A 13,438-nucleotide genomic window follows, 5' to 3' on the forward strand; every position below is an offset into this window, starting at 1 on the left:
ATAATGGTCTTGCTGGTCAGGGTCTTCACGAAGATCTGCATACCATCCCTCAGGCGCAGGACCAGGTGCAGAGTTGATTCTTTCTGGATGTTGTAATAAGAAAGGGTACAGCCATCTTCCAGCTGCTTGCCTACAAAGATAAATGATATACAATATTATATAATTGGAATGTTTGAATGTCAGTGTATTATTTCATAATCAGAGGAAAAATTTTGAGCTGCCATTGGTTGTACTGTTCAGAGCGAGCATTCAAAGAATGAGTATTGGATTGGGGAGAAAAACAATCAGTTTATGTAAGTAGAAAACAAATGTAAGAAGTCAGTGAATTCAGGGATGCATTTAAAGGTCACCAGTTAGGAACTTATGGAGAAACAGTGAAAAATAAGTGTGGGAGAAGTGGGAACCACAAAGCAGATTTTTCACTTTTTATTGGCTTAATTGTAGCATCACTTTGGATTTCGGTTTTAGCCATCAGTCTGTTCTGGTCCTATCTTTGCATGGACTTCCCAGCACAAGTGAATAGAACTGTGTTGCTGGATTCCCACAGAAACAGCTCATGTATGCCTGCTTGCCAGCTGAGTGGTTATCTCTTTGTTTCCCTTATTGTATCTATTTCAGATGGACTCAATCCTCCTGTGCAATATAAAGCAGCAGGAAGCTCCAGATTGCTACAATTACATGGATCCCAAACAAATTTATAAAGGGCACAGGAGAGTAAGTTTCTGCTCCTTTTCTAATATATGGGTCCAGGTGAATTATGTTTACAGGTGTATTAGATGAGACAACAAGAAAATTAAATAAATTATTTATTACCTAACTAAATTGTCTAAAATCCATGGGAATACTATGGGCTAGAAATACATAGCTCAGACTATTTCTCTCTTGAACATATTCTTTGCCTGAAGTCTAAGTCTTTCCTAAGCTCCTCTAGATGTATCCTTAGGTAACTATACTGTGTATATCTTCTCTTATAATTGTTAATTATTTATGTATATACATTTATTTTTTGGTGGAGTCTTATTGCTGGGAAAATGAAATTTGAGTACTTAGTTTTGCCTGTACTCAAAACAACTTTTTTTTTTTGTTTAAATCTCCAATTTTGACTTATTTCATTTTTGTGTTGGTCCACCTCTAACAGATAGACTTGAAACATTTACTTTATACCTTCTGCCTTCAGGCTCAAATTTTCAACTGTCCTTGGACATCACCATTGTTGGATATCTTGTGTTATAGGCCATTGGCTGAATCCCCTTCATATCGTTCATCCTTCCTTGTCCTGACTTTATTTTTGTCTAGCCTTAGATTCTATAGCCCATCATTTAATTACATTTTGGGAAATAATCTAGCCTCCTTTCTTCTCTTCCCCATTGTAGTTGCTTGAAAAACCCCAAACTTTGTTTAAATCTAAATATTTGTCTCTTCTGTAAAAGATTGAAATTTACTAGGAAAAAAATCCTGTAAATAAACTTACTGATTTCACATTAAATTTATTATCAAAAATTTCAGATGTACACTCAATAATACCCAGAAATCCTAATGTGTGATGTCATGACAGTAAATGAGCCTATATTTGCCAAGTTGCCCAAGATAGACTCCTAAGATTCATATTTGATTTTTACATTGAATACTTCATTTCTCATTTCTAATTCATAATTATGTTGACTTGACTATTCTCCCAAAATTTGTTTATTCAAAGTCTTTTCCTCTGCCACCAATCTAGTCCATGCCACCACCATCTCTTGCCTGGATCAGATAATAGCCTTCTTGCCTGTCCTGTTTCTACCTTTGTCTTCCTATTTATACCTCTCTTTAAGACCTTTTTGATCTACCTTACCTAAACTGATACTCCCATAGTAATGCTCTATGATGGTATATGATAGGATTTTTATTTTTTTTAATTTTTATATGTTATTTTATTTTATTTTTTTGTATATTTTTTTATTGGAGTTCGATTTGCCAACATCTAGTATAATGTCCAGAGCTCATTCCATCAAGTGCTCCCCCTCAGTGCCTGTCACCCAGTCACCCCATCCCCCCACCCACCTCCCCTTCCACTATCCCTTGTTCATTTCCCAGAGTTAGGATTTTGTATATTTTCTTTTTTATAATTACCAAAACTTTCAGCATTTAGCTGTTTTATATTTTTACTGTTTTTACCAAAAGAATACTTTTTTTTAAATTAAAGATTTATTTATTAATGAGAGAGAGAGAGAGAGAGAGAGAGAGAGATAGGCAGAGGGAGAAGCAGGCTCCCTGCAAGGAGCCCAATGCAGGACTCAATCCCAGCTCCCAGAATCACACCCTGAGCTGAAGGCAGATGTTCAATCACTGAGTTACCTGGGAGTCCTCGAAAGAATATTAAAAAAATATATTTAATAAAAAATAATATAGGTACATGGTTCAAAATTTTGAAGATTAAAAAAGGTATTCAGTAAAAGTAATTCGTTCTCTGTTTATCTGACTGCATATAATAGAAACTCCAAATATGGTGACCAACAAATTAAAAAATTCTTTTCCTTTCACGTAGAAGCATTTCAGAAGTGGGCATCCAAGGCTGAAACCAGAGCTTCACTAGTTTCTCTCTTTCTTCTTTATCATATTTAGAAACTGACTTTTATCCTCAAAGTTGCTGATAGTTTAAACTAGAAATTCAGGTATCAATCCTCAATCCATAAGGAAGGAGTGTGGGCTAAAGGCCTTCATTTCTCAATTGAGTTAGTTCATGTTGAACAGTCTTCCTAAAAACCCCACCAAATGACATCTGCTAACATTCAGAATCTGAGAGGTATAGTATTTTGGCAGTATAGATGGTACCCCAATAAAATTGTTTTTTGTTAAGAATGGGGGCATTGGGTAAATAACCAGCAATCTCTAAGATACCATTCTATTCTATACTGCCAAGCACAGTTTTCTTTTCCAGAAGCAACTATTCTTCCAGGTTTCTTATATATTCTTTTAGAGGTAATTTAATTATATATAATAAAATATATGATAACATATGTATTTATATATACACTTTTTATATGTATTCTTTGCATAGCATTAAAATTATGTTATTCTGTGCACTGTTTTTGCTGCTTCTTTTTTTTTTTAATTTTTATTTATTTATGATAGTCACACACACACAGAGAGAGAGAGAGAGAGGCAGAGACATAGGCAGAGGGAAAAGCAGGCCCCATGCACCGGGAGCCTGACGTGGGATTCAATCCCGGGTCTCCAGGATCGAGCCCTGGGCTAAAGGCAGGTGCTAAACTGCTGCGCCACCCAGGGATCCCTGTTTTTGCTGCTTCTTTGCTAAACAATATATCTTAGAAATTATTCAAAGAAGTACATTTAGAGATGCCTATTTTCTTTTAACAACCACATAATTAGAATGAGCTCTTGGTGAGGATAGGAACTGTGTTTGCTTTATTCAGCATTGTATACAGTGCCCAATACAGTTTGTGGGGCATAAGTGGTAGTTAGTATTTGTTTAATGGATGAATGACACAAATAGAAAATGCCAGAGCTAGTATTTAAATCTTCTTATGATTTGAATGGTTTTATTTTCATGATCTTATCTGCAATCTTGATGTGTTGACAATTTCCTTGTATTGAACTCTGCATTCTTCAAAAGATAAATATATTTGTCAGTTAAAAAATGTTAACAGTTTGCTAAACTTGACTTGCTAGAATTTTGTTTAGGATATCAATACCTATGGTCACATTTGTTAGTATAGAGAAATGTCATTTAGAAAACAGACATTGGAATTGGATTGACGTGGCTATGAATGTAGGCTAGCTGTGGTGAGTTTGGGCAAGGCTTCATCTTTCTGTTTATTTCCTACATAGTGAGGATAATAGTTCCTACTTCAAAGAGTTGCTCATTCCTATCTAAGGGAGATGATTCAATGAGAAAAAATGTAAAAAAACTTAACTACCGTAGGTCACTCAGAAATTTCACTCAAAACTTTAAAATTATAACAAAAGGGATTGCTCTATATTCTCTTTTCCTACATATTTGACCATGTCAGGTTTGTGCACCAGATCATTGGCTCCTGGCTTCCGGCAAGTTTTAACCTTAGTTTTAAACCACTCCATTCTTCACATCCCAACTTCCTACTTGCAGAAGCATAATAAGACAGTTCCCAAAGGACTCAGATCATCATCTCCTAAGTCTATTTTCCAAGCCACTGTTTCCCATCTGGGTCCAAAAAAGGGAGGGTAGGAGAGGAATAGGAGTTCATAAAACTCTTCAGATTTATTTAGCAAAGTCCCAGCATGATTACCAATACAGCTGATATATCATTTAAAGACTCATCCTTTGACATCTTCTGTAAGTTCTGGGGCCAAGGGTGGGTAGATAGCACAGACTGAATTGGATCTAGATGGGAAGAGTGACAAGACAGGCAGGGACCTTTTCTAATAGGCAGCCTCCAATTAACAGGAAGAAAAGACAATGAGGAGGTGGGAGATATAGTGGCTCTGGATATATTAGCATTCCGAAATCCTAAGCACCTCTGTAAGAAACGTCTTAGTTTTTCTTTCTTCCCTCTGCCTTTCTAAAAGAGGATTCCATTTCCTAGCTTGGTTAGATTTAGTGCATGTAGAGAATTGGACTTCATCTTGTCTGATCAGGAAAGGAAGGAGATCTATAAATTCGACAATGGGATAGAGAGTGTAGGGATGCCGAGTTTAGTATGTCACTAGTTGCCTTGCATGGAGATTCAGAAAAAAATGATGATGAAGAAGCTGCCTCCCAACCTTGTCTCAGTAGAGCAGTTTAAACTGGAGAGATAGAACTTCCTTTAGATTTATAGAAAGCTCTCTCTCATATTCAATTGGGCTCAATTTTTCTGTGATATCTCTCTGATGGTCCTAGTCTTGCCCTTTTCCCCAAGACAGCCATTCCTATATTTTGAAGTTGTTTTTGGCAGGTCACACATCTATAATTTGTAATGATTATGCCCTTTGCTTTTTATCATCCTATAACTTATATGATTTAATACATAGTGTACTGAATTGGACAGGATACTCCAAGTGAAATAACCAGAATAGGGTTGAGAAAGATTTTCATCTACTTAGCTCTTGAGATTGTATGTGTACAAAATATATTTATAGTTAATTTACATTTTTATAATTTAATATTTATATCTAAATTATATATATATCACTTAAAAGAATGCCTGGTACATACTAGACATTTGGTATATTGCAGCTAATACTGTCAGTCTAGTTTTAAAGTCCTAAATCGATGTTTACTTCATATACCACATCACTGACTTATGTTCAATGTGTACTTCTACCTTTCAGGATATCTATGAATCTGTCCCTTTTTCCTTCTCTCCTATTCCAGATTTCTCACTTCCTCCCTCTGTCCCATTCTCCAATGTTAAGCAGTGAAGAATTGGGATTTAATAGACTCTGATCTGAAGTGGTAACACTGGGTGGCTGAAGACAAGTGTCCTGGACTTGATAAGTTTTGAGCAATAGAGATTTCACTTTTCCAAAAGTTAATGAGCAATATGTGAAGAACAGAAGCAGATACATAGGAGAATTGATCAGTGAGTAAACTTTGAGAAGAAGCATAAACAGATATGAAGATTATGTTAAACAATGCTAGAAGAGGACAAAGTGCTAATAATATTTGACCAGGATGAGAAAATAGGATATAGAGAGGATAAGGGTCAAGAAGGAGAGGAAAGACTGGTGCAGGGAGATAGATAGGTTTTGTATGGATAATGTGGTAATGACCAAACTGGAGGAAATTCAAGAAAATTCTAATGGATATGATAGGAGCAAAAAATAAGAATGTTTTGTGTTGTATTAATTAGGGCAAAAGCAAAAGATTTCTTAAGCCAGAGACTGAGCCCGGGGTTTTACCATTAACCGAGGAGTAGGTTCTTGAGGAGCACCTATAAGCAGTGGCATGAAGAAGCACCCAAGTTCCACCATGGATTTGTGGCCTGCCCCCTCAGTGACACCACCACAGGACTTTTTCTCTCCCTTTCTCAGTGTCCTCTCCAGCACACTGAAACTCTGGCTAACTCTCTTGTCTCCCTTTCCCTCCTTGGGATTTTCCAACAACATAAAACACCAAGGCCCAATAATTCAAAAATCTTTTCAATAGATTTTTATTAAGAATCTGTGGGATGTTAGAGAATATTGGTGTGTATGAGTGGAAAAGTGGACTTTGTCTGTCTTCAGATATTTCACAGGAGGGTGGAGTGAGACAAAGAAGTCCAAAATCTATGTGTTAAGTGTTAAAGAGTAAATAATAGTAATAATAATAAATTACTTTCTCAATGAACTTCATTTATCTTACTTTCCTTCATAAATGGAGGCCATCCATTTATGTCTCTTTTTTTCTTTTTTCACCCTTTGGTGTTGTTATTTTCTGGCATATCAGCTCTATGCTATTCCAAATACTTCAGCTATGTGCTAATGCTTTCTGAATTTATATCTTAAACCAGATTCCTTCAAATTTGTTCAAAACTCCTCATTTCCAACAGTCTAAGATAAATCTCTATGTAGAGTGTAAACACCTCAGTCTTGACATATACTCATACACACTAAACCTATTAATTCTCCTGTGATCACCTTGGTGATTCTATTTATTCAAGCCAGAAAATTCTGGGCTTCTCACCTCCTGTATCTTTCATAGCTGTCTACATTACCACCAGAATATGCTGCTTCTGTCCATCCTCAGTGCTCAGACTTTGTTTGGACAACACTTCTCATCTGGGCAATTGCAGTTTCCATTCTTTTGGCTTTTGCTGTCTCTCCTTACTCAAATCATCAGTGGCATTGTGTCCTCTTCCTATAACCCATACCTAGTCACCTCTCTCCCCTAATGAAAATATTTCTGTCTTCTCTTTATATATTAGATTAATTCTAAAATCCTTAGCATAGAAAACGTCCTTCATGATCTGGCTTTCTCTTTGTTTTTAACTTCTTTTTCTGCTCTTTCTTTCAACTCCCCACCCTCATGGCTCCAGTCAAATTGAATATATCATAGAGTTTCCTTATGAACTTTTTCTCCAACTTATTTCCATGCTTTTACATAACCCATTTTATATATCTGAAATATGCTACCTACAATTTTGTGCATGTATGTCTTCCACCTCCATCAAAACTCAGCTAAGGTGTTGATAACTTTAGAAAGGCTTCCTTTTCTCCTCAGGCTGATTTAGAAAATTTTATTTTGTCCCTCTCTATCACTCTGCTCATAAAGCAGTTAATTTATTCTATAAATATTGTTGGGTACCTCTTAATGCCAGCACTGTACCAGTTAGTGAGCATAGTTCCTCCTATCATGGCATGAAATGTCTAACTGGACATGAGGGAAGGAGTATAACCAAATTATTACTCACATATAAACTGTGAGGGTGTGATAAAATGCTATGAGAACATAAAATAGGATATCTGTATCTTGTCTGGAGAGGATTAGAGAAAACCATGCAGAGAAGGGAATATTTGAACTGAGATGTAAAGGATGAATAGAAAGTAAGTGGATGTAGACATGTAAATAAAAGTATGGGATGCATAGTTTTCTAAGAGAAGAGGGAGGAGAAAGTGCATATTGTATTTGAAGATCTGAAAAAGGACAGTGTGACTGGAGCTCTGGGAGTGAGAGAACGAAAGGTATCAGATGAGGCTGGAAAATGGAGAAGGATGCAAATGATATATGACTTAGTATTCATTCATTCATTCATTCATTCATTCATTTATTAAATAATTTGTTCAATTAACTATGAGCACCTATAAAGGAATCTACCTATACACTGTACTTATAATGATGAAAAACACCAACAAACATGGTTTCTTCTCTCATAAACTTGTGATCTAATAAAGTTAAAGTTCAGAATTTTGTTTTATGTCTATTAAGAATGAGAAGCCAATGGCATATTTTAATCAGATGAGTGGCAAGATCATGTTTTAATATTTTAAAAAATTTCTCTAATTTCAAAGTAGAGAATGGTTTTATTTTTATTTTTATTTTTTTTAAAGTTTTAAAAAAATTTTATTTATTTATGATAGTCACAGAGAGAGAGAGAGAGAGAGAGGCAGAGACAGAAGCAGGCTCCATGCACTGGGAGCCCGACGTGGGACTCGATCTTGGGTCTCCAGGATCACACCCTGGGCCAAAGGCAGGTGCTAAACCGCTGCGCCACCCAGGGATCCCAAGAATGGTTTTATAATGAAACCTAGAATGCAGTAAGAGGCAATTTCAGTAAATTTCACCCAAGAGATAATAGTACTGTAGTCTTGGCTGGTGATAGTGGTGATGGAGAAGTAAGTGGACTCAAGAGCTAATTAAAAGGAAAATTTGACAGGTTTTGGTTGTGGGTTTTAAATAGGTGGTACAGGTGAAGGATATGTTCAAGATGGTCTCTAGCCCTTGACTTGTGGAATAGTCCAGATATACATGCTATTCACTGAGATAGGAGATGCTAGAAAACCAGGCGTGGCAGACAAATAGTAGGTTAATTTTAAACCTGGTGTGTTTGGATATCTTTGAAAAATCCAAGTTGATATGTCAAGTAGGCATTTAAGGAGGTTTAGACAAAAGATATAATTTAGTAATCATCAACATGGAGATGGTAATTGAGCATATGGATGAAGGAAGTAGGAGACAGAGTAGAGCAGAATAGCACAGAGGGATGAAGAAAATCAGAGAGGGATCCCGGGTGGCTCAGCAGTTTAGCACCTGCCTTCCACCCAGGGCATGATCCTGGAGTCCCGGGATCGAGTCCCACATGAGGCACTCTGCATGGAGCCTGCTTCTCCCGCTGTCTGGGTCTCTGCCTCTCTCTCTCTCTCTCTCTCTGTCTCTTGTCTCTCATGAATAAATAAATAAGATCTCAAAAAAAAAAAAAAAAAAAAAAAGAAAATCAAAGAGAACCCAGGACCGAAACTTGAAACTGATGCTAAGATGATGAATGAAAAAAAAAAGAAAAAAAGAAAAAGAAAAAGCATAAGAGAAAATGAGGAGACTAGGATGTGTGAAATAAACTAGGAGATTGTGATGCAAACCAAAACAAAGAGGGTGTGTCAGGAAGAGGAATTGATCAATTGCTTTAGCAAGATTTTCTTTTTTTTTTCTTTCTTTCTTTCTTTCTTTCTTTCTTTCTTTCTTTCTTTCTTTCTTCTTCATTTCTTTCTTTCTTTCTCTCTTTCTCTCTTTCTCTCTTTCTTTCTTTCTTTCTTTCTTCTTTCTTCTTTTGGCATTTCATGACCCTATTAGAAGGAGGCCATGCCAGGAGCTGTGGAACAGATGTGAGGTGAGGACTGGAGACAGTGAGTGTGGCAGTGCTTGTGAGAAGTTTATGTGTGAAGGGAGGGAGAAGGAGAAATAACTGGAAGGAAACCAAGAGGCTTTTTTATTTTTATTTTTAAAGATGAAAGATACTGGAGAATATTTGAAAAATAAGGCAGATCTAGTGAAGAAGGAAATATGACTCCAAATTAGAGAAGTAGAACAAACCATTGATCATGTAACTGCAAGGCTAGGAGCTTTGCAAATCACCGGAGGAGGTAGAAGGTTTGACAGTTTGAGGATGGGCAGATTCTGTTTCAGTGGGAGGAAACAAAGAAAGGATGGGAGAATGTGTAAGTAGGTTGATAGGTTTTATCTTGGGAAGTTGAAGAAAATATCACTGGGCATCTCTTTTCTCTGTGAGGTAGTGGTTGATGCCATTTCTTCAAGAGAAGAAGTGGAGTTAAAGGTTTGAAAAGAATGAAGAAGGCTTGAAAACAGCTTTGAAAGAAGGAAAAGTCGATCGGGCAAGCTTTGTAGGATGGACAGGCAGCATTGAGGACTCATTTAAAGTTGGTAACTATAAATTTATAGTAAAAGCAGCCATTTCTGTAGTTTTAGACTTATTCTAAGAACATTTGGGATGATCAGGTACAGGCCCTCGAGAACAAATGGTTGTATTCAAATAGGATTGGAGTCTTAGCAAAGGACCGATTTAATCAATTTTGTGTTCTATTTTCTTCTAGTATATCATGAGTGGAGGGAAAGGATATAACACAATTTTCCATCTAAAATTATATTGGCTATGGTAGTAGGTGAGTATCTAATTAAAGGTTTTTCATTCCACATCAATGTCAATAATTATCTCAAAAAACACCTATTTAAAAATAGGTGTTCTTCTTCTCATGCTTCCTTCATCTTAGTACTGGTTAATTGTAAAAACTAGTTGTGTTTTAGGCCTATCTTTTTATACTATTAACATTTTATTTTTATTACACTGGTACCAGACTGACATGATTTGTTGCATATTTTTAATGTGAGATTATTCCCTAGCATTATTTCCCTTTCAAATCTTAGTTTTTTCACTGACTCATTTCCCTTCATAGATCATAGCATTATTTGTCAAATCTCACCAGTCTGTCTTTATGATATTGACTGGGATCTGCCTTTTGGGAAGAGTCTCCTATATATCATGATCTTCCTAAAGAGTAAGTGAGCAACACACTTTTGAAGTGAATTAAAAAAAAAAATGCCTCTTGTATCTGCCCATACAAATAGTCAAGAGAAGCCTCAAGATTCATTCCATGGCTTCACCCAGCAACTACTCCACTGCTCCAGTCTCCGAATTCCTCCTCATCTGCTTTCCTAACTACCAGAGTTGGCAGCACTGGCTGTCTCTGCCCCTCAGCCTCCTCTTCCTCCTGGCCATGGGGGCCAACGCCACCCTCTTGATCACTATCCGGCTGGAGGCCTCTCTGCATGAGCCCATGTACTACCTGCTCAGCCTCCTCTCCCTGCTGGACATCGTGCTCTGCCTCACTGTCATCCCCAAGGTCCTGGCCATCTTCTGGTTTGATCTGAGGTCCATCAGCTTCTCAGCCTGCTTCCTCCAGATGTTCATCATGAACAGTTTCCTCCCCATGGAGTCCTGCACATTCATGGTCATGGCCTATGACCGCTATGTGGCCATCTGCCACCCACTGAGGTATCCATCCATCATCACTAACCAATTTGTGGCCAAAGCTAGTGCTTTCATTGTCACCCGGAATGCCCTTCTCACTGCACCTATTCCTATTCTCACTGCCCAGCTCCATTATTGTGGGAAAAATGTCATTGAGAACTGCATCTGTGCCAACTTGTCTGTGTCCAGGCTATCCTGTGACAATTTCACCCTTAACAGAATCTACCAATTTGTGGCTGGTTGGACTTTACTGGGCTCAGATTTCATCCTCATCTTCCTCTCCTACACCTTTATCCTAAGAGCTGTGCTTAGGTTCAAGGCTGAGGGGGCTGCTGTCAAAGCTCTGAGCACATGTGGCTCTCACTTCATCCTCATCCTGTTCTTCAGCACCATCCTGCTGGTTGTTGTGTTAACAAATGTGGCCAGAAAGAGTGTCCCTATGGACATCCTCATCTTGCTCAATGTCCTTCATCACCTCATACCTCCTGCCTTGAACCCTATTGTATATGGAGTTCGGACCAAAGAGATAAAACAAGGAATGAATAAATTGCTGTGGAAAAGGATGTGAATATGTAAAATACATTTCTAATTCATTTTCTTTCTTCTCCTCAGTAATTTTGTCTAGGCAATGAATTGGACAAAACTTGGTATTTATTTTACACTCTGAAGCTCACTTCATAACTGACCCAGATTTCTTCCTTTATTTTTCTCACTTGGTTCAGATAAATGTAGGTAAAAGAAGGAACTTGTATTTCTTGATTTGCTGCTTTGAGCCTTGGTAATTTTATTTAAGTAAATTTAATCTTTCACAACATTTCTGCAGGTGTTATTACTTCCATTTTACACAGTAGAAAAAAAATGCTTTTCAAGAGTAGTAACTGTCAAAGACCACATTATTTGGGAAATGGCAGAGATCAAAATCCAGACTCCAGAGCCTGGGCTTCTTCTGCAGAAATGCCCCCTCCAGTGCAATTGACCCTGGATACCAAGCCTCTATCTCCTTTGCTTCTGTTTTGTTCTTCTGGATATCTATTTCCTGCCCATACCTACTTCCTTGAGAACCAGTGGGTTTTCAGAAAAGGCAGAGTCCTGCCTGATAAAGCATCTGTAGGCCTGCAGGAGAAGAATGTTCATATTAATATACAACAATGCCAGCTTCCTGTTATATCCTATACAGTCTCGATACTTTCAACGAGTCTTAGAAATGAGCATTGGTTGACAGAGAGATGGGGAGAAAGGAAGCCATTTCCCAGAAAATAGGGAAACTGACTGGGACAGTGGATTGGCCACTTCTCCTAAATATTCCTACATACCTAGGAAGCTGAAAATCAGGTCTTATTTGATCTGTTGACTCTGCTCAAGAGCTCTCATTGAAGGTGAGAAGACATAGCAAAGGGTCAGGTTTCTGGATAATAGTAGGTCTAGTGAGGAGAAGAGGAAGGAAATTGCACTGTTTGTTTTCAGAGATTTAATATAAGCAAATGGTTAAATGGATGTTGGAAACTTGAAACTAAAACAGGGGCTGCTGAAGTAATGCCAGAGGTAACACCTGAAGGAAGAATCTTACACTTGGGAAGAATTTGATCATTGGACCTTAGAAAGTTGGCGATAAGCCCATGGGACTGGGTGTCAAATATCTAAGGAGGATGCTACCTTAAACTGGTACTGCTGTCACAGGAGCTCAGAGGAGGTGTCTTCAGAGCTGGGATTAATATCTCTGATGATGAGACTCTGTCCTGCTACTGCTGGTACCTGAGAGGAAATTCAATAAGGTTGATTGGACCCTGGGAGTTCCAAACCAAACCCAAACCCAAATCAAACTCAAGTCCAAAACCCAACCAACCAATAAATCCTGAAGTCTAGAATCAACTCTGCTGCCTTTGATGAGTCAGTCATTGCTCAGGGATACTGACACGACAGGAACAGACAGGAAGAAACAAGGATCCTCTGCTCTGCTTTAGCCTTCCAAGTCTTTTCCTGTTGTTCTCTGTGGGTGGAAAGTAAAAGGGAGCCAGCTGACAAAGAAGAGTCCCAGAGTTCAAATCCCAGCATCTCAAAGCATATCTGGATAGGTGGGTCTGGGGCTGAGAGACAAGAGTTAATGACTCTGCAGCTTCTGTTGGTTCTGAGTTTGAGGGCTTATGACCATATAGGGGACAACTGAGGCAGCACCCTACAGTGCACACTAGCTCTCAGGGACTGGACACTGGACATAGAATCAAGTCCTCCTATGCAGGTAGGCAAAGAGACATGGCATCATAATGTAATGTTACAGGGACAGCTTTCATAGCTGTGGAAGAGTTTGGAGTTAGCTGTCAAGAGGAATAGAGAGAGACTGCATGCATCACTCAGTGGAGATTCTACAGAGTAACTGTAGCTTAGGGCTGCTGTGGGCTCTAGGGCAGACTCTTCCAAAGCCACACTCAATAACAGCAGGAAAGGAAAATGACATCCATTTGCCTGTAAGAATGGGCTCTCAATACCCTCATGCTTGGCTCTCATTTCCTTAAGCCAGAGCC

The 13,438-nt window shown here is 38.1% G+C and overlaps 2 protein-coding genes across 3 annotated transcripts in view; both read left to right on the forward strand.

The window, feature by feature from the left end:
• Window positions 1-13,438, forward strand: part of LOC144294775 (olfactory receptor 56A4-like) — a 67,105-nt gene that overhangs the window by 22,521 nt on the left and 31,146 nt on the right. Inside the window, exons 2-3 of one of the 2 annotated variants that reach the window (XR_013362135.1) lie at window positions 619-714; window positions 9,985-10,053. The gene's annotated coding sequence lies outside the window, so the exon portion shown is untranslated. The remainder of the gene's footprint in view (window positions 1-618; window positions 715-9,984; window positions 10,054-13,438) is intronic. The other variant, XR_013362136.1, reaches the window with a different exon arrangement.
• Window positions 10,459-11,582, forward strand: LOC144295319 (olfactory receptor 56A1). Its single transcript, XM_077867702.1, has one exon. It carries the CDS (start codon window positions 10,543-10,545, stop codon window positions 11,485-11,487), a length of 945 nt encoding a protein of 314 aa, XP_077723828.1. The 5' UTR covers window positions 10,459-10,542; the 3' UTR covers window positions 11,488-11,582.

This window comes from Canis aureus, chromosome 23 (assembly GCF_053574225.1).
Source record: "Canis aureus isolate CA01 chromosome 23, VMU_Caureus_v.1.0, whole genome shotgun sequence".
NCBI lineage: Eukaryota > Metazoa > Chordata > Mammalia > Carnivora > Canidae > Canis > Canis aureus.

Bases quoted from the DNA above. Each gene is read 5' to 3' on its own strand.
- LOC144295319 (XM_077867702.1), top strand. From the start codon at position 10,543: ATGGCTTCACCCAGCAACTACTCCACTGCTCCAGTCTCCGAATTCCTC.